Source organism: Chondrus crispus, genomic scaffold (assembly GCF_000350225.1).
Source record: "Chondrus crispus Stackhouse genomic scaffold, scaffold_426, whole genome shotgun sequence".
NCBI lineage: Eukaryota > Rhodophyta > Florideophyceae > Gigartinales > Gigartinaceae > Chondrus > Chondrus crispus.
Window position 1 is genome coordinate 33,639 of NW_005179324.1, and position 25,142 is coordinate 58,780.

General features: G+C 52.2%; 9 protein-coding genes; 4 read left to right on the forward strand and 5 right to left on the reverse strand.

The window, feature by feature from the left end:
• The first annotated feature begins 519 nt into the window (after positions 1–519).
• CHC_T00001273001 (hypothetical protein) lies at positions 520–2,459 on the forward strand. XM_005718690.1 is given in 2 exon segments: positions 520–1,938; positions 1,939–2,459. 1 exon segment carries the CDS (start codon positions 520–522, stop codon positions 1,936–1,938), a length of 1,419 nt encoding a protein of 472 aa, XP_005718747.1. The 3' UTR covers positions 1,939–2,459.
• CHC_T00001274001 (hypothetical protein) lies at positions 2,459–2,569 on the forward strand. Its single transcript, XM_005718691.1, has one exon. The coding sequence runs from the start codon at positions 2,459–2,461 to the stop codon at positions 2,567–2,569; it is 111 nt and encodes a 36-aa protein (XP_005718748.1).
• Positions 2,570–2,597: 28 nt separating this feature from the next.
• Positions 2,598–3,635, reverse strand: CHC_T00001275001 (hypothetical protein). XM_005718692.1 is given in 2 exon segments: positions 2,598–2,726; positions 2,727–3,635. The coding sequence occupies 1 exon segment, from the start codon at positions 3,633–3,635 to the stop codon at positions 2,727–2,729; it is 909 nt and encodes a 302-aa protein (XP_005718749.1). The 3' UTR covers positions 2,598–2,726.
• Positions 3,636–4,979: 1,344 nt separating this feature from the next.
• CHC_T00001276001 (hypothetical protein) lies at positions 4,980–6,793 on the reverse strand. XM_005718693.1 is given in 2 exon segments: positions 4,980–5,149; positions 5,150–6,793. The coding sequence occupies 1 exon segment, from the start codon at positions 6,791–6,793 to the stop codon at positions 5,150–5,152; it is 1,644 nt and encodes a 547-aa protein (XP_005718750.1). The 3' UTR covers positions 4,980–5,149.
• Positions 6,794–7,266: 473 nt separating this feature from the next.
• On the forward strand, positions 7,267–11,738 carry CHC_T00001277001 (hypothetical protein). XM_005718694.1 is given in 2 exon segments: positions 7,267–11,571; positions 11,572–11,738. 1 exon segment carries the CDS (start codon positions 7,267–7,269, stop codon positions 11,569–11,571), a length of 4,305 nt encoding a protein of 1,434 aa, XP_005718751.1. The 3' UTR covers positions 11,572–11,738.
• A 33-nt stretch (positions 11,739–11,771) lies between these two features.
• CHC_T00001278001 (hypothetical protein) lies at positions 11,772–13,835 on the reverse strand. The gene has a single exon (XM_005718695.1). It carries the CDS (start codon positions 13,833–13,835, stop codon positions 11,772–11,774), a length of 2,064 nt encoding a protein of 687 aa, XP_005718752.1.
• A 1,307-nt stretch (positions 13,836–15,142) lies between these two features.
• Positions 15,143–17,993, forward strand: CHC_T00001279001 (hypothetical protein). Its single transcript, XM_005718696.1, has 3 exons — positions 15,143–15,314; positions 15,431–17,902; positions 17,968–17,993. Exons 1-3 carry the CDS (start codon positions 15,143–15,145, stop codon positions 17,991–17,993), a joined length of 2,670 nt encoding a protein of 889 aa, XP_005718753.1.
• Positions 17,994–19,862: 1,869 nt separating this feature from the next.
• CHC_T00001280001 (hypothetical protein) lies at positions 19,863–20,453 on the reverse strand. The gene has a single exon (XM_005718697.1). It carries the CDS (start codon positions 20,451–20,453, stop codon positions 19,863–19,865), a length of 591 nt encoding a protein of 196 aa, XP_005718754.1.
• An 830-nt stretch (positions 20,454–21,283) lies between these two features.
• Positions 21,284–24,843, reverse strand: CHC_T00009302001 (WD40-repeat containing protein). XM_005718698.1 is given in 3 exon segments: positions 21,284–21,450; positions 21,451–22,598; positions 23,274–24,843. The coding sequence occupies 2 exon segments, from the start codon at positions 24,841–24,843 to the stop codon at positions 21,451–21,453; spliced, it is 2,718 nt and encodes a 905-aa protein (XP_005718755.1). The 3' UTR covers positions 21,284–21,450.
• Between the last annotated feature and the right edge of the window lie 299 nt (positions 24,844–25,142).

The following is a 25,142-nucleotide window of genomic DNA, read 5'->3' on the forward strand; positions in this document are numbered from 1 at the left end:
CCGTCCTCCGCCCCGGCCACGACCCCGAGCGATAACAAGACCACCCCCGCCACTGCCGCCCCCGCCCCCCCTGTCGCGGACGCCTCCCGAAAGCCCGCCGCTGACACGAAGAAGGATCGTAAACCTCGTCGCGAACGCCTCCCGCTCCCGGACCCTATCCCGGACACCCCCGTCAAGCGCCTCCCAGAGCCGATCAAGGCCGATCTGCAGGCAAAGATCGAGGCGGAGGATAAGAAGATTCAGGCCTGCTTCGACCGTCTGGACTCCTCACGCCAGCTATTTGATGAGTGCCAGAAACTCCGTGACGCCAGCAAGCCGGCCTTTGAGGCCGCACGCAAGGCTTTCAATGAGTTGAGTGACGAATGCCGCGTCCTCTTTGAAAAGCGTAAAGAGATCTCCGCAAAGCTTAAAGAAATCAAGGAGGCCGACTACGCCGCCCGCAACGCTGCAAACTCGGCCGCCTCCGCCTTCGTCGGTGCCGGCAAGGACGGCGCGGAGGCCCTCAGGGGCATCCGCAATATGGAGGATCTCGAGAAGCGCGTGGAAGAGCTTAACTCTCGCCATTCAACTGAGTCAGTTTCTCTCGTCTTGGAAAAGAAAATTGTTGCCCAGATTGATTTTCTCAACGGCAAGGGCCGCGACTTCATCAACAGCAAGGAGGAATCCTATCAGGCGGAACGGGCAGCCAAGGAGCAGCGCGTCATCTCCCGTAAGCGGCTCGACGAGGAGCGCAATCAACTCGACACGCAAATCGACGCGGCCAAGGGAAAGCTAGACAAACAGCGTCTGGTTGTTGACAAAATCCGCGCGGAGCAGGACTCTAAGATGAAGAAGCTTCAAGAATCCACCCCGGATGTCGATCGTGACGCCGAGAAGAAGACGATCAATGAGTTGAAGTCTGTCGTACGTAAACTCCGTGACAACTTTCAGGACGAACTCGACAAGTGGTACCTCAACGAGCGTATCCATTTCGAGCAGCAGAAGATTGCGAGGAAGAAGAAGGCAGAGGCTATGCAAGCCGAGCGTGACCAGCGTCGAAAGGAGTGGGAGGCGGAACAGGCCCAATACCCTGAGCCGGATCCGTACCAGGAGGAGAAGGACATGTGCGACGGCCTCATCCTTTACACGCGAACTCTTCTTGGGGAGACTGTCGAAAAACCGTCTGTCAACCTTGCCCCAGGCAAGGGTCAGTCTGCTCCCACTCTGAAGACCACGACCAATACCCGTGAGATCACCGCCGAGGGCAAAGCGATCGGCAAGTCCAGTTTCGCCAAAAACAGCGGGTTTGATAACCTTCTTTTCAGCGACTTTGTGCAGAAGAGCGGAAAGAAGGGCAAAAAGGCTCGCAGGGCCGCTGCCCTATCCGGAGACACATCTGCAGAGGCGGGGGACACTCCTCTGAAGCCTCATTCGATCGATTACATCGCCGCGTTCGCCACCTTGGACATTACACCCCCGAACAAGATGGGCGAGGTGCGAGCTGCCCTTGAAGCCGTACTGGCCAAGAAGGCGTATTACGACTCCAAACCGAAGCCGACGGACGAAGAAAAGGCCCAAATGGCCGCTGAGAAGTCGAAGAAGCGATCTGCGCCGGTTAGCGAGAAGAAACCAAAGTCGAAGGCTGTCGATATTATGAATGGAGACGCTACGGCAGCATTCCCTGGGTTGGGAGCCGACAAGTCCACGGTGTCGCCGTCCCCCACTGCCCCTGTCGAAGTCACGCGCCCGACGGCCTGTTATTCGGCTGCAGTCAAAGGTTCCGCACCAGCCCCTTCGCCCATAGTGCCAGCGCAGAGTGATCTCGCCCCACAGGTGGGCGCCTTGGATGAAGTCGCAACGGAGGCCGTCATGGAAAGCGGAGAGGCGACTGTTGCGAATGATGTCGGGAAGGAGGATCTGTTGACTTCTGCCCCTGATGCCTCGGTAACAAACGCGTAACCAGGAGGGGTTACGACCAGGGACCGCAGGTATTGACTATCAGCGCAGGTCAGTTGCGGAGGACTCTTGTTCTCAAGGTGCTAGGAAGGAAAGGATCAACCTCGCACACTGGCGTCAGTTAGGTGGTCCGTGATATATGACCACAGAGTGTCCGTTTCTGTTTCTGCATTCATTTCTGGTTGGATTGCTTGTACTTAGTCCTTTGCAGACCGGTACTCTTGATCTACCATCTTTTTTATCCCGTAGATGTTTACTCTCTCGCTGGTACGAGCTCTTCACTTCGTCCTCCCTTTCCCTTTTTTTAGCACGGTGACAAAGTCACGTTTTTCATTCACCCACCAAAGACTGAAGATTCACTACTCAGTTCGTTGCAGTAGGTGTGACTTTGTACTCAAGACTGTGCAAACTGACTATGCTAATTTTCTGGAGCCAGATGCAGTTACCGGGGGGGTTACGCATTTGTCTTCTGGTTTAAATGAGATGAGAGTAAAGCACAACATAGGACTCTTACTTAAGCAAAATGGACAATTCAACCTGGTTCACTGTGAATCAGGAACCGTTCGCTCTCCGTACCCTTTTGAGTTATGGCACTGGTGTGATGTTGTGCGATAATTCTGCGTGCCTGCATTGAAAGTATATGCGAGCCTCGCACGGATCTCACGTGAATGATCTTTACTGTATGTACATAGTAGTTTGGGGCACTTAAAAGTTGGCAGGAGAGAGCGGTAACTCTAGAAAAATGTGGATATGATGAATAAACCATGAGGACGGGGTCCACAGGTGATTCCTTAGCGAGTCCTCAATTCGTCGCGTAGTCGTTCTATTTCGGCGTCTTTCGTAGCAATTTCAGCCTCTTTTTGGGCTACGACTTCATCCATAGAATCTCTCATTGCTGCGAGCTGACGTTTGACCAGGCGAGTCTCCTCCTGGAGCTTTTTCTCCCTGATGGCGGCTGTCTCAGCGTAATCCTCGAGGTCCTTCATTTTCTTCATCCTGCGTTGCCTGCTTTCCTCTGCAGTGCGTCTATTTTTCAAAATTCGGGCTTTCCGACGTTCCTCCTCCGTGTTGTACGTCCGTCGCTTCTTTTTGACAGGCTGTGGCGGGGTTGGCGGGTGGATAGCCGGCGGCCCTGTTAGCGACTGCGCGTGCGGAGGCATCAGGACGGCGAGATGTGAGGACGAGCCCGCGTGGATGTGCAGATGCTCGTTGAGGTCGGATGGGTGGTGGTCGTGTTCTGCGGTGGCAGTTTCATCGGGTTGGGTTTGGTCTGGTGTTTCGTCACCAGGCAGTGCGAGAGTGACGTGAGTGGGGTCTTGAGGCGGAGCAATTGCATGGACCTGCTTGTCAGTCGGATGCGAAGGGTGCTGGTCAATCACGGGGTGTCGCGAATCGGTTTGGTCTGGCTTGGCCGCATCGTCAGTGTGGTCGGCCAACGCGTGGCGGTCTGGCCTATCGCCGTTGGGGTCGTTGTCCCTCTCCATGGGGTCATCGGTGTCATCTCTGTCGCGGAGCGGGGCGTGGTCGTCGTGGTTGTGGTCGGCGTCGAGGACGGAGACGTCGAGGGCCTTGTGGTGGCGCGCGGGGTCATCGACGCGGTCGAGGGCGGGCTCGGTGAAGCGGATGGAGTCAACGGGGGGCAGGGCGTCCGAGGAGGCGACGGAGAGCGGGTCGGGCTCGGAGGGGAAGCGCGTGGTCATCGCGCTACGGTATTTGGAGGGGCGAAGGATTTTAGACAGGCTTTTCGGGTGGCACTCGCGCAAAGGACGGATTTCGGTTAACAGGCTGTCGAAACGTCCGCGCGCAGGTCAGGCCGGCCCGACTCGCCCCGACAACCCTGACCTGTCTTTTCCCCCAAACTCTTGTTTCCGGAGGTCGCCCGCCCCAAAATGCAATTAGTGTAATCAAGTGTAAGCACCTTGCATTTTAACTTTTTAAATTATTGAAATAATACTGAATAATAAAAGAAAAATAGACTTCTATAACACATTGCTGTTTTGTATCGGTACACTAGCAAGGGTATGATACTGTACGTCAATTGCAAAACGCATGCGGATGAGAGTCGGAGGACGACAATTATTCAACTTGACAAAAGATTCCCTGTTTGTCTGAACAGAACGAGAAGCTCCAGAGAGCGGAGGACAGCACACGGTTGGGTGGACTTCCACTGCCATTTTGGCTTTAGTTGTATTCAATTCTGTTACAGCACGCTCAAAGAAGAAGCCTTTATTTGAGGTAATCGTCATCTACCCTCTGCACCCCACCCTACTCTTGTCCTCCATACTAAAATCCGAAAATACTGAATAATATCCTACCCCTAACAAATGGTTCGATTCCAACAACAAAAATGAAATCCTGGCTGACGCATTTGCGTCCCCTCACAAGATATACTGTAATGGTGGTGTCATGACAAAAAAGTACAGTATATCAAAATCGAGCCTGCGGGTACACATGTCACCATAGATATACTTTTTTTTCAAGACTTTCTATGTCGCTATAATATATTATCTGATATAGCGACATAGAAAGTCTTGAAAACAGATTTCCCTAACTTTTCGGATCAATGATCCGAACAGTTCCGAGGCGACGCCGACGACACACGTTAGACATCCATCTTCAGATCTTTCTTCGGCCATCAGTATGATAGATTTTTGCCTGGCGAAAGAGTAAATAAACCCATGTGCTTCTCTACCCACGCTCAGATCACACGCTCTTCACATCAGCCTCCGTTGCTGCCTCCAGGACGAACAAGGCCACATTCTCGCCCACATTTGCCTTTCTTAGTACGTTAACTCCTCCATTCTGTCCCCCCATGTGCAGTGCTGCCATCTGTCGAGGAAGAGATTTTTACAATTGGAATTACCGGCCTATAAAGGCCACAAGATGGCATTTGTGCGGATTGTTTATTGCTCTGAGACGACAACGCGTGTGACTCCAGCGACCCACTTCAAGACCAAGAACAGCGGCTAACATTTTCCCTCTTTTCTGCCCCATTGTCACAGAAGATTAGCATGATCGATACGATTTTTTCCCAGGAATGGGGCTTCGCCTGTTATTAACCAGATTTACGTATGATTACTTTCGTCGCTACACATAAACAATTTACAAAACATGGGAAGTGTGCACAGTGTGCACAGTCACTGATCAGCATTGTTCGAGGAGCTTCTTCGTTAGTGCTTTATTTAGCAAAATTTGAGTATTTCTGCCCTCCTTTTCACATAACCATCGCCGCGCTTTCTAAATTCCGTGCGATAGTGTTCGAATCAGGATCCATCAAATCGCCCCGATTGCGCGATGAGAAAAGTTCTCTGCGAATCTCTGGTGTCACCGCGTAATGCGTGTGTACCCGCATCAGCAGCTTCAATCTCTCCTTTTGTTCCATTGTCACATCCATTTTGTACCGTTGTGCAAACGCAAGCAAACTCTGATGCCAGATCAATGGGGGAGACCGCGTGTCCGATTTCATCTTCAGAAAGCTTGCTACCACTGCGTCTAACACCTGGTACGGCAGGGCGTACTTCTTTTCCAGCAATGCCGTGATAATAATCGAGTTTGAGGGCGTGTAAGGCAGTTGCACAATGTAAAGAAGGGCAGCTGCAGAATGCAGCATGGGAATTGATACTTTGCTTATCACAGACCCGATAATTGTTGCCTGTCGAAGAGTGCATCCTATATCTTCACAGATAGGAAACAATATACCCTTATTGAATGCATCGGGTTTGTACACAGCCTTTGCTAGTGCACGATACAAGTGATAGTTCAGCTTCTTGTTCTCAGATATATCTTCTAAGCAGCGAGGAAGAAGGATGTCCGTGTAAAATGATATAACTTCTCGTGCTGGAAGGTTGGATGCCAGTAACCTTGTAGCGGCATAAACTGCGGCGGAAGACCATTCGTCCGGTCTTGTCAAGTACAAGACTTCTTCCCAGTTTCGGAGCTTGGGGATCACTTTAAATGCTTTCGGCACCTTACCACTTCGGTATCTTGACAAAATGTTTCCGACAAGCCCATAAACCTCTGCAATTCTTTTATCTCTCGCGGCGCGTTCCGGGTCAGCAGCAATGGCTGCCGCCCGTGCATCAGCTTCCTCCTTCTCTCGAATTTTGTCCAAAATGATGTCTGCCAGCATTCGAGTCCCCGGCGCAGCTTGTGGTTCGTCACTGGTCGTGCCCTTGTTCTCCATGTTGGTAAACAGAGCCAAGGCCATTTCGTCTTCCTCTGTAACCTTACTACCATCCAAAAAGGCAAGTTCGCGCTCATCGTAGATTGCAGTTCCCTCTGAAGGGACATCACTTTTCGAGTCGTCCCCAGATTCCTGATCACTGTCGTCGAGTGCAGTGGCATGCACCTTTTCTCCGACTGCCTCCAGAGCGGAATCCAGCCTTGCGCAATTACGAGCGGCCTCTTCCGCGACCGAGTTGATGTTCTCTTCCCGAATTTCGGCGCGTTGTTCTTTCGCCTCTTTAAAAATTTTTGCCGTAGTCTTCGAGTCGACGACATCCTCCTGAATCTCTCCATCAAAGTCCTCGTCATCCACGTTGCCGGCACGGGCCTTCCTTCGAAGTGCGGCGCGCTTCCACATTTGCAGGCCTGCTTTACGCGCATCAGCATGCGACACAGAGGGCAGCGGTTTGCCGGCCTTGATGGCCTTCTTGGTGGCCTTGGCGGCCGTTTTGGCGGCGGCCAATTCGAGGTCCTCGGTGAGTTTGCGACGTTTTAACCGCTCTTGCTGCTTCTTCTGGGCCGCGAATTCGACATCGCGGGCCTCGCGGACGTCGTCGACGAAACTCTGAGCGTGAAAGGCGTCTCCATTGGCAGGCTTGGCCGTGGCCGTGCTTCTCGTCCGCTTCTTTCCCATGCTATATGAAGTGGGTGTGCTGCAGGGTTGGACAAGAGAGGGAAAAGCGGGGGAAGAAAAGGTACGCCGCCGCCATCGCGGACGAGGGCGCTAATCATAACTACACGTGTATTGTACCGAATTGCGGATCATAGGGCTGGCACTGTAATGAAATCGGCCATTGGTATTAGTCGAACCAAAGTTAAAAATATATATTAAAAAAGGGATATCCCACACGCTTCCTCCAAAGTTGACGATTATGCCCCTTGGCTCCGTCTGTCTGATGCCTTACCAACCCACAGCGTCCCCAACTCCTTCTCCCCACTCCCCGGCCCCCGCTCCAAATGCCATGTCTCCACCCTGAAACTTCTTCCCCGTCTCTACTTCCCCACTTCACATCCCAGTCCCCCTACGCACCCGACCCCCCCGTCGTCAGAGTACCCCCGCCCATAACCGGCGGTCATGCCGTGAAGCCGCCAGTCCCAAGGTCGCCTATGAGCTCAGCCCCGAGGGATGAAGGAGGTAGGGCTCGGCGCCGCAGGAGGAGAGGTCCCGCCTCCGCGTCTCGCACAGACCCTAACAATACAAACCCGAACAGGCCTCCCCGCCGTTCACCCCAGCCACATCAGCGAGGACATCACCAGCAACAACCGCCGCAAGCACTCCAATCCCAGCACATTGACTCCTTGTCCTTTTCGGCCTCAGGAATTACTACTATTCCGCAGCGAAACGTGAGGGATAATTCGCGCCAGCGCCAGAGCAACCCCCACGCAGATACTCTCAAAAACGAAGCGAAGACGTCGCAGGCGTCGCGCGCGGCTCAGGGGAAGCAAAACGCAATCGATGAACAGAAAAGAAAGAAAGAGGAAGAGGAAAGAAAAGAAAAGGAAGCACGCGAACTTAAAGAGCGTGCAGAGCGAGAAGAGCGAGAGGCAACTTTGGCTCGCCAACTCGAAAAGCAGCACCAGCAAAGAATTCTCAACCTGTCGTACAGGCCGCGGAAGCCATCCCAACCCCCTGAAAAGGAGAGACCCTCAGATGCCCAACTGCGTCAACTCGATTCTTCTCTAAAGAAATGCACCGGTTTCTTGCGCAAGATTCGCTCCTCAGGAATCAATGAGGAATCTCTCCCGTCTTTATGCCGTGAAGCTCAGTCTCTCAATTTGTCACGATACATATCAGAAGTCGTCGCTGCCATCTCGGAGACAAAGCTGAGATACGCCGACGTGGAGCATGCCACCGTCTTAACCGGAGAGCTTTACAGAAGGTATGAAGATTTTGTCACTCAGCTCGTTGCAGCGTTAGGAGCCATTATTCTCTCGCAACCCAATAATGCGCCCGGAAGAGACGTCGGCTCTAGAAAGGCCGCCATGCGATTACTCGTAGAAATATTCGTCCTTGGTATGGTTGCAGATGTATCACCAATTACAAACGTGTTGAAGCAGCTAGTACGTGTTCAAAAGGACGCCAGAGATGAGTCGCTGTCACATCTGTCGATAATCACAACCTTTGTTCGCACGGGAGGGCGAACCATGCTCTCACAAGTTTCAAAGCCAACCTCAGAGTCGTCCTCCTCCCATGACTTGGAAGAGATGGGCGAGGATTGGAGAGACAGTGTGCTGTCGCAGAGCACAAAGGGAAGTATTACGCTCGCATTTCAATCTTATTACGACGCAGAAGTGAATCGACTCTTGACTGAGGCCGCAGAGGAATTGGACAAAGCATACATCGCTGTAACTCGGTCTAAAGATGTCCGGGGCGATCCTGACGAAGCCGCCACTGCTACATACGAATCTGCGAGACAGGGTTACGAAAAGGTTTATGCTTCTGCTCGTGTCTTGGCTGATGCATTGGGCAAGAGGCTACCGGAATCCGTCTTAAGCATCACACAGGGAACGAGTTCCACAGTTGAGTCTAGTACCCCGAGGGATACAGCCCAGGGTGCTGCGATTAACTCAATACAGTATGTTGGCCGGAATCGTATCGTGCAAGAATCCGATTTCCTTCTGCAAGGTGAGAGCCCATTCGACGGGGAGGAAGAGAGATTGTTTTACACCATGTTACCTATCCTCAAGCAAAAAGGAAGCAGTGCGTCTGAGGACGGCAAATCTATTGGGCTCCTCGTCAACGGTACTGTTCCCGAACCAGATGCGTCGGATTCAGCAACAAAGACGGCATCATCCGGTGGGAAAAAAGTGGAGTCAAGACAATCGCCTGTCGCGAAGAATACTGTGGAAGGTCGGCAGAAAGGCTCGGACAAACCTGCTTCAGTCGAAAAAGTACTTGGTCAGCTTTCTACTGTGGAATCGAAGGAAAGCGTTGATGCGTTTGTGTCGCACTTTGTCGATACAGCAGAATCATCAAAGAATGGTTCCAAGCGTCTAGCAAAGTCTCTTTCTTCGGTTTCCGCACAAAAGCTAAATTTGCTTCCTACGTATAGTCGGATTGCGGCATGTCTGTACCCTTCATTCAGCGACATTGCAATAAGCGTAGCATCGCATCTTGAAGAAGAATTTCGATATCTCGCCGGGCGATCAGATATGGACGAGAAAAATCTTGCTGTCTGTATCAAGAATGCGAAGTACGTTGGCGAGTATGTCAAATTTGGCCTTATTGAGAGTAGCTCTATGTTTGATTTGCTCAACCTGTGCATGAAGGACTTTACCGGTCATCGGGTTGATATTGCTTGCCATCTATTGGAGACGTGTGGACGCTTCCTGTACCGAACTCCCGCGACCCATGTAAGAATGGGCAATATCCTTGAAACGATATGGCGCCTGAAGTCTGTGAAGAACATGGAAGCTCGCCACAATGCCCTCGTTGAGACTGCCTACTTTGCTTCAAAACCAACATCAGCCAGCAAGTTGCAAAAGCGAAAGAGCCGACCGCCAATACATGAATATATCCGTCATCTCATATACTATCGCCTGGACGCCACAAATATAAAATGGACACAGACTCAGCTGATGAAGCTACCCTGGAATGATGACTTGGAACACTATGTGATCAAGAAATTCGTGAAGATATCTCGAGCGAGGTTTTCCACCATTCCTTATGTCTCTACACTCATCTCATTGTTGCAAAGGTTCAAGCCTGGTCTGGTAATTGGAATCGTTGACGCCTTGTTGGAAGCAATACGATGTGGAATGGAGAAAAACGATGGCAGAGATAGCCAGCGAAGGATAGCAGAAATCCAGTTGCTTGGGGAACTACACAAATGTGGTGTTGTAGATGAAGGATTGGTGTATAACGTTCTCTATCAAAGCATCATTTTGGGCCACGACAGATCCGAAGTGGCATCCACACAGATCCTGCCAACTGATGAAACATCTCGGTCTGAACGCGCCTCCTTGAGCCGCGCTGGCGCTGGTAGCGCCGTTCCCACTTCCACTTTCACAAATGCTCCAGATCCCCCTGGTGACTTTTTTCGGGTGAGAATAGCCTGCGTCCTGCTGGAATCATGTGGACGTATTCTTGTGGCATCGAACAGGCGCAAAGTTGAAGTTTTCTGGATTTTCTTTGAGCGCTATACGTTTTATAAGGCTCGACAAGCAGGGCTTGGAGATCGGCTTCCGCTGCACATAAGCCATGTGGTTGGGGACGCTTTTGAAAACATTCTCCTCAGGGACCGCCGATATGGCAGGGACAATCGAATGCGCAAAGAAAATGAGACGTTCATTAGGACTCGGTCGGGGCAAAGCCACACACGTCAATACAGTCCTTCTGCAAGATTTTTTCGTAGCTCTTCTTTAAGCGAAGCAATTGAAGCTGTGCAACAGGTCGAGAACTCTATTTCTGACAGAGTCCTCATATGTGTCCCAGTCCGTCATATTTATCAAAATTGTGCTCCTCTGAATGGGACTCGGCCAAGTTCTGGTGCTTCTCTAAATGATGCTCCAGGGCTTCATTCCATATCTCGAACAGAAAAACAGCCCGGCCTTTCTGAGACAGACAGTTCTGAGGGCAGCAACAACGACGGGGCTGATTCAGACACGGAAGGGGTAACCAGCGAACTATCAGAAAATGGTATGCTTGGCGAAAGAGAGGACCTGTTCTCTGGAGACGACCTCACCGAAGAAAATGAGCTTCCTCGCAATGCTATCGACGGCGAGGGAAACAGAGGAGAAGATAGTGAACATGATGAATGCGAGGATGTTGATGACGAAGACGACGAAGATGATAGTTCAGTGGAAGTGCAAGTGGAACGACCCAAAACTGAAGAAGAAGATGCGTTCGCAAAGGAACTTGCCGCGTTCACAGCTGACGCTGTTCAAACGGCAAGGGCAACTTCATCAAGGATAACGAAGTTTGATCGCATGGCAATTCCGATGTCACTAATGGCGAAGAAGATGGAAGAGGAAAGGGCAGCTCGTGCTGCGGCTGCAGCCAATCTACATCTGAATTCGGAGTCTGACGATTCTGATGATCGCATGGGGAACAGCAGTCTAACGAAAATGAAACGACGGAGTCCGAGTCAATCTGTTGGTTTCAAGGTCCTTGTGCGCAAAGGAGGTAAAAGTCAGTTGCAAGACCTCGAGGTGCCAGCATCCAGCTCCCTTGCCGTCGCCGCAAAAGAAAACGAAACTGCAGATGCTGCTCGTCACGAAGAAACAAAACGGCTTGTTCTTGGAAGCAGCATTGTACTCAACCATGACGAAGAAGATCTAGACGAGGAAGTTCCACTTCGCACCCAACAAAATGTGCGAGCAAAAGAGGAGAGCATTCGATTGCAGAGGTCGGCTGATGAAATGGCTCTTCTTTCCGCTGTGTACCACCACCGGCCAAACACCCGTCGTTGACAAAGAGTCTCCCTGGCGTCACATACGATGGATAAGCGGCGCTGCATGTACGCATATATATTTCTTCCCGCAAGATTGAGATGATGCTTTAAAATGGTACCTTAAAGTATGCAAACGTAAATACTGTGACCATGCAGAGGTACGTCCCGCTGATGTGCACAGCCATAAGTGTTTATTGGCGACCAGTTAGTAGTTCTATCTTACATTTTCTTATTTCGAGGCGGGGGTCTTCGCACCTTCTCTGTATCAGTGTCAGTATTCGCGGCATCGGGACCAAGGCTGGTCGGTAATACGTCATCCCACTCGACAGCCAGCAGCTCCATTCCAGGCAGGCTCACTCTGCTAGTCCATGATCTCCGCGGTAGAGATACAGACAGCTGTCGTTTCCCAACTCCTTTCTTCACTGCCGTTTCACACACTTCAATATTCGTTGAGCTACTGGGGGCTCGATCGCTGCTCACAAACAAGCCCGGGTCATCTGCGCGCGGCCCTACCGCTTGGTCCGGGAGGCGCTTCGGCAATCGATTTGAAAGTTTTGGACGTTTTAAGGGTCTTAGTGAGGCCTTGTCAGCTGTGTTCATGCCATTGACTGCATCACAGCCCGACAGACCAGCCTGTCTAGCTCGTTCCTCGTACGACTCTCTCGCCTCAACACTCAGCAGGCTCCACAATCTCGCCATGTTCCTCATCGCCTCGACTTCCGAGTCATCAGGCCTTAGTATACGTTCCTTTGGCAGTTGCTCTTCTAGGAAAGTCTCCCAGGCCGATTTCACTTTACCAGCTAGTCCTTGGCGGCTACTAGCCACGAGATTTGGTGGTAAACCCCCCAGTTTCCGCTTTTTGTCACGCGAGGGGCTTCCGTTTGACTTTTTCGCTGCAGCTCTATCAGGTGATGCCTTGCTCGTGGGCGAGTCCTTCAATAGCTCCATGTCTGCGGATACCTGTTCGCCGCCTCCGCTTACAGGGGTTGTATGCTCAACAGGCGCTAATAACGATTCTGCTTCAGCGGTCCGCAGAGTTTTCTTGAAAGCTGGTAGAGGTGCGGACTGCAATTGTCCGTCAGAGACGTCAGCCTTCACTTCCTGATCGTCGTTCTCTAAACGTGCACCAGTGCTGATCCTCCGGCGTTTAGAACGTCTTTCACCAGATGGGTCCGTTCCAGTCTTATCACCCTCATCAAGATGACATGGTAACTGTACGTGGTCGTTGCACTCATGAATACTATCACCTTCACCAGCTGGAGATTCCTCGCCCTGCCTTCCAAGTTTTGAAAGGGCCGGAGACCTTGGTTCATGCTGTATTGCGGAAGCAGGTTCTGCAGGCGGGGCAGCATCTGAACCAGACTTCTTCACCACCGTCATGTTATGCTTGCTCCAAGTCGGCGCTCGGCGGAGATTCCTTAACAGGAATAAGGTGCTCTTCTCTCGGGATGCGAGCGCAGCCCTTGCTTCCACAGCAGTCATGTTGTCAACCTTGTCGTTGCCAGCAACAGACATATAGGCAAGGCGGCCTGAAGCGACGTCAAACGCTGACGTGAGCAGTGCTCTGGGTTGCTCCGTGAGCAGTAGGCGGTCCGTCTTTCCCAGGATTTTCCTTCGCTTATGCGAAAATATCACTTTGTTTGTTTCGAAAGCTCCTGCATGGGAACAAATCCCAAACTTTCGAGAGAAAATGAGTTCAGTTTCGCGACGTCTCAGTTGTGTGTAACGTGAGTGGGGCGCATCTAGTCCAAATGTGGTGTCCTGACGGCGATGCGCCTCCGCGACGTCGGCAATAGTGGCGGCCTCCATCAAAATCTTGTACGACTGTTTCTCGCCAAGGTGCGCATGGTTGGCACAAAAAGCTACGAAGAAACGCTCGACACGACGCGCTCCAGATCGCGGAAGGCAGCGGAAATGAAACACATGCTTGCATCGTTGAACATAACATCCGATTGTAGCCCCGCGACCGCCGCAGTCTGAACATTTCAGTTTGCGCCCCCGACAATACTCGTCGTAGACACCCCGTAATTGGCCAGACTGCGCATCTGCGAAAACCTGGGGAGCCCAGCACGCGCAGTCGAAGTGGACGAAAAGTTTAGCCTGTCCCTTGCGGTTGACAAAAGGTCCAATAAGCTCGCTTTTGATCTCCTCACCGTCGAACAACTCAGGGTCCGGACAAAAGCAGCACTCGGACGTGGTATGATTAGACGAAGAGCGCCTCAACCTGCAAGAAGCAGAACGAGTGCGACGTGGGGTATCCGAGTGCCGAGGCATGGCAGTCATGTCCGCGGGCCCCAATTCAGTTTGACGTGGAGAAGAGGGGTTTGCGCTAGCCTCGGATTGGGAATTTTCCAGATGTGCATCGCGGCGGGTTCTCTTTCTCGTACTGCGCCTTAGGGACAATTCTCCGCGGGGGCGCTTCGGCGAAAGGTCCGTTCTGTTTCTCTTGGTGGCCTTTTGTGCCTTGTGCAATTCCAGTTGTTGCTCTCTGGCCTCCTGAATAGCACGGTGTATCTGAGCTGCGGAGGGAGAGTAGACCTTCGGTACTGTGGGTGGAGCGACTGCAGAAATAAGATTGGGGTCTGTTAAGGCGGTCGGGCTGTGACCAGTTGCCAGGTGGGCGACAAAAGCAGGGTCTGAGAGAGAGGGCTTTGGAGCGACGGCGCGGTTGCGACTCAATTGCGTTTCGATTCGTGAGGCAGTCTCCGTGGAGGAGGAGTTGGATGGGTCAACGCCAAGCTCGCGTCGTACAAGGTCATTGAAGAGAGCCTTGATGACGGTGGAAGGGACTTGCTGAGAATTGGCGGGGGATGACTGGATACATGTGCTCGCGGGTGGGCGGTAGGCTGCATGGGGACCTGAGGAGTTGACGGCTGGATGGGAATGGAGAAGCGAAAGGGAGTAGTGAATGCGGGCTTGTCTGTGTGAGACGGGCGGGGGAAAGGGGGATGGAGAGTGTGGATAAGGACGTTGCGGGTCAGACATAACTGCCGGAGGGGAAGACGTCGTTCTGCATGAAAGGGAAGGTGGGTTGAGCTGTTGGCGAACTCGAAAGGATGCGCGGTGACGTGCAACCGGCACCTGGAGTTGACTTAGTGCCCCGACCTGGATGGCTGGATTGCGCGGGTGATTCAAGCGATTGTATGGGAAAGTGCATGAAATATTTTAATTATTTGGAAAAGTTGTTGCCATTTTGATGGTGCATTACAGTTCTATTACAGAGGATATCGAGGCGGAGGGCGTCGAGGATTCGAGGAAGGATGGACCCGGTCGAGAGTGCGTTACGGCGTATGATACCGAAAATAAATTTGAAAAAAAGTCGGCAAAGGTTATTGTGCCCTTGTGAGTCCTTCCGGCGCCCGTGACGAGAACGCTGCTTTGAAACCTGCGACCGCCCCGCGGCTTTCCAACTGTTTCAACCCAACCCATCTCGCCCCCCGCCACATGCGACTTCCCCCACCCTTGCCGCAACTCAACTTATCGCCATGGTCCGACCGCAAGCTATATAGCTCCCCAAACACTTATATGCTGACGAGTAAACCCACAACTTTTCCTATTTTATCCCTGCTTCCTCATTCATTATTCCAGTCATGACTTCCTCCGTCCATTTTCGTTTCAAAAGCGCGAGGGATTTCGAAACTCTCCCCTTCGAAGGCGATTTTCTCAAAGTCGCAGATCTCAAAGTCGCTATCGTCGCCCGAAAGAAGCTCAACTTCGGAGAGGGTTTCGATCTCGAAATCAGCGATGCAGATACAAAAGATGGTACGTCCCATTTCCCGTCTTCACAATCACCCCGAATTCTACCCACCAACCAAGTCCAGCCCTTCTAACCTTAACTCTGTTCCCCTCATTTTCTCCACGCTTACCCCGCGCTCCAGTATATCATGACGAAAACGCCCTCGTCCAGAAGAACACTTCCGTCATCGTCCGTCGCATTCCGGGCCTCCGACCTGGCGGCATCCTCTCCCATCAGGACATGGCCGGCAAGAACGAGCGCTACGCCGAGAAGCCGTCGGCAAACCCTACCTCAAACCAAGTAGCCACCATCGATCACACCACACAAGACCTTCCCAAGACAATTGAGGGTTCGGACGAAGCGGAACGCATCAACTCCCTCATCAGCCAAGCTAGCAGCGCCGTCGACAATTTCCCTTACCCTCCCTCACGTGGCCGCTTCGGTGGTAGAGGCTCTTTTCGCGGCGCTCGCGGCGGACGCGGAGGACGGGGGGGACGGGGCGGTCGCAGCTTCCAACCCCCAGGGCCCTCGGCGTTTGGAAGCAACATGTATCCAGACCGCGCCCCGAGGCCGAGTGCCAATTACGTTTGCCATCGATGCAATCAACCGGGGCATTGGATTGATCAATGTCCGACGAATGGAGACCCTACCTACGATAAGATCAAAGTCAGAGCACCCACTGGCATTCCACGCAGCATGCTCCGGCACGTCGATGCGCCGGAATCAGGTACAGGCCTGCAGGACAGCTCGGGACAGTTTGTCACATTGCAGCCAAATGAGGAAGAGTTTGCTCGTCAGACTTTTGGCTTACGCATGTCGCAAATGGCAGCATCCAAAGCGTCGGGAGCCCCCTTCGGTGAGGAGGCAAGTCCAGGCAATGAGCAGACGCTCAAAGCCAACTCGGCATCTGATGCTCCAGATCAAAGTCCGTCAGGGCTTGCGCCACAGCCAGCACCAGGTGAAGCTACGAAGGACAGCAGTGGTGGGTCTGAGTCCATGCCAAAATCACCTGGTGACTCTGTTGTAGCGAGAAAAACGGCTGTTGTTCAGGCGAAGGAATCTGCGACGGCAAAAATCACTGTCGCTAGCAATGTTGACCCAAGTACGGCAAAGCTGAACGGATTTCACCCTGTCGCTGCGTCTGGTAATGCCCAATATATAAAGAAAACTAATGCGCAGGCTAGGCGAGGACAGAACCCCCCGCCGCCCGGAATTCCTTTGCCAGGAATGCCGCCAGTACCGGGTGCGCCACCAGGTTTTCCTCCTGTGGGTATGCCTCCATTTCCACCCGGCATGCCACCACCGCATATATTCATGGCGGCTATGGCTGCCGCTGCTAACGGCCAGGGCGGTATGCCACCTCTACCACCAGGCCTGATACCCCCAAACATGCCGCTACCGTTTCCACCGCCAACTGGTTCGGGTGACCAAGCCAAGACCCCTGGGGATCTGGCCACCCAACATGGTTCTCAGCAATTTAGGTCTACAAACCATGGCCAAGCGGCCTCTGGTCATACGGATAGTGACAAGCATGGGAGTGTAATGGACAAGGACCCCAGAAACTCCAGTGAGAGGCCCAACGAGAAGGACAGCGGAAGCAGTGGGCCCTCTCCCAGCCCAAATGTATCCAATTCGGAGGGAATTTCTGCTGCAAAGGAGAACGTCAACGGCACGTTACCTCTGGATGCGAGTCCTGGACGTCGACTAGAGCATCCCAGCAGTGAAAAGATAGAATCTCCACGTAACTCTAAGTCTGACTCTCGTCCTCCCCGTGGCAGATCAGACGATAGGCAGGAGAGAGACGAGCGTAGAAAGCGTGATTCATACGAAAATGACAAAGAGGACTCTTTCGAACGACGTCACACTCAGGAGTCCAGACGCCACCACCTATCCAGCCAAAGCCCCCGCGACCGTTCTCCGTCACGCTATCGACGAACACCTCCTCGTGAACGTCGCCACAGTCCAACCCACGGCCGAGATCGCTATCTGCGCGGCGAACCTCGACGCGATGCCATTCGAGACCTAGGAATATCCTCGCGAGGGAAGCGCTATGAAGGTCGTGGATACCGAGAGGGGCGCAGAGGACGCGATGAACCGGCAGAACGAGAATATGCGAATGGTCTCGAAGATTCGAGACGCCGGTCTCCCGTCCATGGCGGCATGCCAAGAGGCTTGCGTGCCTTGAGCCCATCCCCTTCAAGGAGACGAAGAGATGACCGTGGCCGTTCGTCTCGTGAACCTTTTCGACGAGATGTATCCCCTGGCGGGCGGCATGCATTTTCACGTCAGCGAGACCAGTTATTAGATGTTACATCAAGAGGACGTCGGGAAAGGGTTCGTTCTCCTCGGGAGAGCTGGGAAAAGCACGAGCGTCGATACCGGTCACGATCACCGCCCGATGTGTCGAGGTTCGACAAGACGCATCGTGACAGAGAGACTCGCCGCCCCCGACATCAGCATCGATCCCGAGGCTCTTCTCCGTCACGGCCTCTAAAAGATTCCGGGAGACGAAAGATTGCTGCAGACCATTCTAGTCATCGCAAACCAGAGGATGGTAATGGGGATGCAATGGGAAGACATCTTTTGCGACCGGATGGCTCAGACAGACCTTCTAGTAATCAAGCTGAAGAGAAGCGGAGGCATCCTGAGCTTGATATCCGTCAATTAAGGTTGGAAAAGGAAACTCCAAAGCTACAAGAAGATAGAATCCGAAGTTCCGCTCCAGAAGATGCAAACCCCCAGAAAGAGACCCGAAGAAGCGAAGTCCGTCGTCGACGGGATCGGGAGAGGCACGACGAAGAAGATGGCAGTCCTGCGCCAAAGCGCGCGAGAAGGGGCAGATCCCCGGATAAGTGCGATTCGGCTCGGGAAGAAAGAAGAGACCGTCGGTCGGTTCATGATAGGCTAGGTCGGACTCGAGACAAGCCCCGAGGTCGCCGATCTGTCCATGATCGACTGGGATAGTAGGCACGCCAATTGTAAATGTATGTAAGCGTTCTTTATGAAATGCAGTTGTGGTGGTTATGGGGAAATCTCTGGATTTGTACCGTTCACGTGAGAGCGATGGATATTCCTATTTACTCAAGATGTTGGTACATTGAGAAGTACTGTGAGTGTGGGCGCTTGGTTTAACTGTTGCAGTAATTATGGTTAGCCTTCAGCATTTTTCATCGTGGCGAAAATGCTCGATCTGCATAACTATTGCAATCTTAAGAACTTCGCTTTTATTGGACGATTTTCAATAAAGAGAAGCAGTGCATCTGATGAACTCATTGGAAAGCAGAAACACATCCAACACAGAATGCGCCAACTGCAGTTCCTAAGCATACAACGTTACTTTGCAATTATCACATCCTCTCATGCTTTTGGACTTCGTGGGAATTACCTCTCAGGAAACTGCCGAAGTAGTGGTTTGGTATTTCATGGAGCATTAAAATCCGATTCATAGGCATAGTTAAATCGCAATGCTGTGGGAAAATAAGTATTTGGTGAAACAACGTAGTACCTCTTGTGCAAAAGTGATCATTGTTTCCTGACATGACCTTGGCATGTCTTTGCAAACACCCATTCCACAAAGGCTGGCGAACATATTTGACGCTCCTGCTAAGAACCTGAGCATTCCTCTACGATTAAGGTTGCAACTCTTTCACTAATCTTCACCAACCTAGATATACAACGTTACATAAATTGAACTGACTACATTTCACTGGGCGGAGACTTGAGACGCATTGCTCCCCTTCTTCATTCTCGCGAGTCGCACCTATTCCGTACATGTAAGAAGAGGGATGTGACGTAGCGGCGGCATGAGCTCAATGCTGTGGTTAACGAGCATTTGACAAACCTTGTATTGATGCAGCAAGCAGTGGGTGTATGTTCATCTGCTTGAATATGTCTCTGTGCAGCTAAAGAATTCAGTACTTCTTCAGCTAAAAGGATCGCGAGGGCAGTTTTTTTTGGGGCCATGTTCGTTTCAGATCCCTCATTCTTGAGGGGCCTGTGCGCCACCCTGATCTCGCCTTCAGACTAGTTTACCGATTGCACACAGCGTTCAAACTTGAACAAGTTACAGTCCACCTTTCAGGTCACTCCCCCAGATGCTTCACAGTACACCATGCAGCCCTCTTGAAGTAGCGCAACCGGTTTGGACTGAGGACCTTTCTACCTGGCACTTATCCAGTCCTCTACGCGTCTCTGTACACGCTAGACTCTAGCGTGTACAGAGACGCTAGACTCTAGCGTCCATATCCCGTCCATATGAGGCCACATGTCCAATAGAGTCTATGTCCAGATTTAGGCGGGCAAAATTTTGCAATTAGAAACAGTTTAAAGTTTTTTAAAAACATACAGGTACAGTACCAAGGGTACTTACTGTACATGTCGTAACTACGGGAAGAGTTACAGTTTTGCGCGCGTTGTGAACAGCAAAATCGACGGCAATCGCATCGTCGCGAGCAAGTGGTCGGGAAACCCGACCCCGTTGAGCAGCGCCTCCGAAATGCTCGTCATCTTCTTGCACAAGTCATCAATCTGCTCCATTACGTCCGATGCCTGCGCCGCGCTGATGCACCCTAGCCTCAAAAAGCTCTCGTCTGACCCAATCGTATTCGCGGGGTAGCGGCCGTCAGGGGAGACGGGGGAGACGGAGGACATGCCCGACGGCATGTTCTCCCGTTCAGCACCCGGCCCAGCCCTTCTTCCTCACGTCGCACCCCCACCAACACCCGCACGGCATGCTCATGATCGGTCAGCACCCACAAGTGATGATCCCGCCCGCCCCGAGCCCTATGTATGCCCCACAAGGCATGGTTTTGTTTGCCGGTGCTCAGCACCCGGCCTACCCGCAGGGCATGCTCATGCCGTCCGCGCACACCGCACAGATGCAACACCGCTCCAAGGGCCCCGTCAAGCCCGAGACCCAGGCAGAGCGGAAGGACCGTATCGAGCACGAGAAGCAGGAACCCATACGCGAGTTTAAGAAGAAGACCAGGGAGGCCGCCTTGGTTCGGTTTAGGCAAAAGCGCAGAGAGCGCAGGTTTGGAAAACTTATCCGTTACGACTGCCGCAAGAAGCTTGCGGATGCACGGCCCCGGGTAAAGGGACGGATCAAGGACGAAGATGATATGGAGCCGCCCCAGCTCGTCCCAGGTATGAATCGGTGATAGCATCTCTCGAGGGTGGTTTTTTTGTCGCTCCTTGGCAAAAACCTCCTGTGTGTATATAGTAGTGCCAGTGTTTTTCGCTAACAGTTGTGCATCTCTCTCCCCCCTTGGTTTGGGAGCATAAAACAAACTATTGACGTGTACATACTAACGACAGCGCCTGACGCTCTTTTTTTGCCCTTGTTGCTATCGTTGAAGCCGGCTGAGACAGGAGAGAGTGACGCACCGTAGCTGCTTAGACCCTAGTGCAGGCAAATAGGGCAGCGACTGATGTGACTTTTCTGCCGGGAACTGGAGGGAGGGCCGTACGTCCTGGCAAAACATCCCATCCGTGAATGGAACCAGAGCGCCACACACGACGGACCTCGTCTGATTTTGTCACGAGTCAAAAGAAGCGACGTACGGTACGCACAGAAAGCCACCTCATTGTTCGTGTGTAAGGATGCATGCAAACAGCACGGCACTACAAAACAGGGTGCCACTCTCTCAAGGTGCCACTCTCTCAAGGAAGGCAGAGAGTGAGAAGGGTACCGTACCTCCTGAGGACGTGCCTGAGCTCCCTGTTGCCACCGCCATTGCGCAGGAAATCGCTCGCTTCCACAGAAACTTCAAAAGCTGTCGGCCTTCACCACACGAAACGGGATGAATCGATTTCCATCGTGTATCCTACGTATTCATCGTCAACCCGTGCATATGTCCCATGCATTTCTCATGCTCATGGGACAGGGGCCATAGCATCGCCATGAGACAGTAGCGCGCATCAGGCTGCGTTTCGCCCCCACTGACGTTTCCTGAAGACAGCTCACGTATTTCTCCCTTTTGCACGCTGCAGAAGATTCCAGACGACGCGGTCAATAAACCGGAATTCTCAAGACTTTACATGTAAAAAAACCAAACAGGCTATCCCCACCACAGGTGCCACCACGTACCGCACAATAGAAACGTCTGTGTCTGGCCGAGAGGACAAGGGAAGTAGAATATACACACCTAGACCTATACACACCTAGACCACTAGCTTCATAATAGCCACCCGGTTGCCGGCCGCTGCAACAAAGACCCCATGATTATCGTCTACCTCCCACCAGGTTACCGTACTCTCCAGCTGCACCAAAACAGCCTCAGAGCCATCCTCTCGCTCATGCACAATTTTCCCCCCGCTCTCAAAAACGTTGCGCCTTTTGCGCCGATGTCCAGTGCGAGAGACGTCCTCTGCATTCAGAAATCTCTCCACGATATCTCGCCAGTCCTTCAACTTTCCGAGATGAACTGAACTCCCTTTCTCCACGTCCCAAACGCGTACGCCCCCGTCAGACGACCTAGATACTGCACGTTTTCCATCACCACTCATCCCAACGCTCGCTACCCCATCCGTGTGTCCAGTTAATGCGTCGCCGATTTGCAGTCCTGTGTCCACGTCCCAAATTCGTACGCTCTTGTCGTACGATCCAGATACTGCACGTTTTCCATCACCACTCATCGCAACGCTATACACCACGCCCGTGTGTCCAGTTAATGCGTCGCCGATTTGCAGTCCTGTGTCCACGTCCCAAACTCGTACGCTCTTGTCGTGCGATCCAGATACTGCACGTTTTCCATCACCACTCATCGCAACGCTATACACCCCACCCGTGTGTCCAGTTAATGCGTCGCCGATTTGCAGTCCTGTGTCCACGTCCCAAACTCGTACGCTCCTGTCCCAGGATCCAGATACTGCACGTTTTCCATCACCACTCATCGCAACGCTACACACCCACGATTCATGACCGCAGATAGTCCACAAAATTTTCTTTTCCGATACACTCCAGAACTGTAGTGTCCCATCACCATATCCGATAACTGCATAGCGTTTGCTCATACTGACACAACCGCACGTTAATTTTCGGCTCCCCGTTTCAAAATCGTTGCCTAATTCAGTCATCTTCGTTTCCTTGTCCGGAGACTGTGTGAAAACTGTGATCCTGGTATCGCCCAGGTTCGAATAGTGTCCATACACGCCACCCGTTGAGTCCATGCCGACTTCGTGAGCGGTACTCGGAAGCACAATCTGCTCCACCAAACTTCCTCCCGCTCGCCCTACACATTCACTCACAGGCTGCAGCCATGGTCGTGGCGCGTGTTCCTCGATTTCCTCGAGTATCCTTTGCACGCTACCTAATTCTGATGCCCTGTGCTTGATTCTTCCGTACAGTTGAAAGTAAATCCCTGCACTGCTTTCACCACAAAAAGGTACACTCAGTCGTGCAGCTCTCATCATCAATTCCATCGCATACACCGAATCTCCTTCTCCTGTATCCCTTAAAAGGCCCTCGCTTCCCCCCGTGTTCCTCAAAAAGCTATTGAGATCCTTTACAGCTTCCTCGTATTGCCGCACACTTTCTCTCTGTATCACTGCCTTCATCCATCGCGCACTCAAGAATAGATTCTTCAGCTCCTCCACACACCCGCCCTGTTTCAGAACGCGATATATATTCTCGAAAACATACTTCTCTCTTGCATCCTTGCTCTCTCTACCCTCGCTCTCAGTCATACCAAGCAGTCCTCTTCCCTGCCGGCATACATCTGCCAACTTCTTATACTAAACCGTTACACTTTCTTCCTTCTGCGCCTCCTGCACCGCAAAATCGTGCGTCAGATCATGCATCCGTACCCACCCACAATCCTTGTCGTAATGAAGGTCTACTAAACCAACCCTTTCCATCTGAATCGCGTACTTTTCAGCCGATTCGTAGTCCATCTCCCACAAATCTCTTACCAACGACAAAGGCATCCCGTCTTGCTTCTTCATAACACACAGACTCCGATGTATCTTTCGAAACGAAAACTGACCTAACCTCTCCGCATCGCTCCCTATGCCGGACTCCACAATCTCTAGTGACGCATGTAATGTCGCGTCTAACGACAACAAATACCCATCCCCTGGACTCTCACTACGAATCGTGTTGCGGCTCTTCATCTTCGAAAGGTATGCCTCCCACGCTTGTGACTTTTCTCCCTCCCATCTATCTCTCATGTACCTGACACCCGTCCCGGCTACGTTCAGAGCCAGCGGCAAACCAGCACACAATTTCAAGATTTTGCTCACGGCCTCTTTGCACCTCGGATCATTCGCTTCCTCCGGGTTCGCCCCGCTCGCGAGCATGAGCATGTGAACTGAATCGCTCCCTTCCCTTTCCCTCGGCTCGAAAGTCACTCGCTTACCGACCTGTTTCAGCTCTGGGTCCCTCGTGGAGTACAGAAGTCTGCTCCTCTCTCGGATGTCTCCTGTGGCGGCAGCGAGAGTGGACAACTTCTGAAGAATACACGCATCTATACCATTCACGGCCCACACATCATCAATAATGAACAGGCATACACGTGTGTTGAACCATGCTCGCATCTCTGTCAGTACCCTGCTCAACTCGCTTTGCTCTCGCATTTCTGCAGCCACCTGCTTGCCACCAGACGCCTTTATGGCCATACACAGTTGCTCAATCAGCCGCCCTACGTTGGCGTCTTTCCCCAAAGACATGAAGTACACTCCGCCTGAAAACTGAGCCTTGATGTCATCGTCGTGCGCAATCGCTCGAAGAGCGCATGTCTTCCCGACTCCGCCCTTCCCCGTTGCCGTCGCTCCTATACTTGTATTCCTATCGGTACTTAGCACGGCCTCCTTTAGCCGCGCCTCACACGTATTCGGTGATCCATCGATCCCCCGAGAATTCAGTTGCAAATATATTTCTTCGGGATTGTGCTCTGCGAGTATACAGGGCCTGAACACATCATGCGTACATCCACTTGCATTCAAAACTTCTCTCACTTCATCACTTGAGTCCTCCTCACTTTTCTTTTTCACCCACAGAAACACTCGCTCCACAAGATTTGCCCTTGCAAGATGGCCGAATGCATCTCCCGGCAGGTTTGTTGCCCTTTCGTCATTTTCAATCCCAGTGATACCTGCCAGCTCTTGTAGCTCCCCCTTCACCGTATCCGTGCTCGCTTCGCACTGTCGTTCCTCGCTAAAAAACTTCTCAACTTCAAAAATATTCTTTCCTTCACCATCCCAATACCGATTGGGCTCCAACTCTCTGCATTCACGAATATTTAGTCTGTAAAACACTGGAATCAATGTCGGTGGTCGCATCCCACTCCCTATCGCCTCACTCCGTCGGCGTAGGAAGCAACGCAGTTCCCTCATCGTCCACTTTCGAGCCGCAAACTCGGGAGAAAGTATGAAAACACCGACCTTCGCAGACTCCATAGCCTTTGTCATTTCATCCCCTCCGCAGTCCCCGGGCTCCATCGAGATTTTGTCGAGGAAGCAATTTAAACCATGAGCTTGCAATTTCTCGAAAAGGGGACGTGCGATGTGTAGCTTGTCCGGGCCAGCATGGCTTATGAACACATCGGTAGAGTGCATCTTCCTCCGTTTTCTATATGGTCCCGTCTCTTGCCGGAATCTTTCCTACATTTTTTTGTGAGTAGCTAAAGACAGGTTGGTGAGGTGCGGAGTGTGTTATGCGTGAGAACGGCACCGGCTGTTAGAAAACAGGGTTGCGAAGGTTGAAGGCCGCGTTCAGCGCGCGGCACTCTTGTCGTTGTTGACGAAAGCGGAAACAGTGGCGACGGTCGTGTGGATCAGTAGGATGAGCTGATGTGCTTTCGGTTGTTCTTTCGTGAATGAATGTTCGTGTGATTCCAGCGAGGAAAGACGCACTC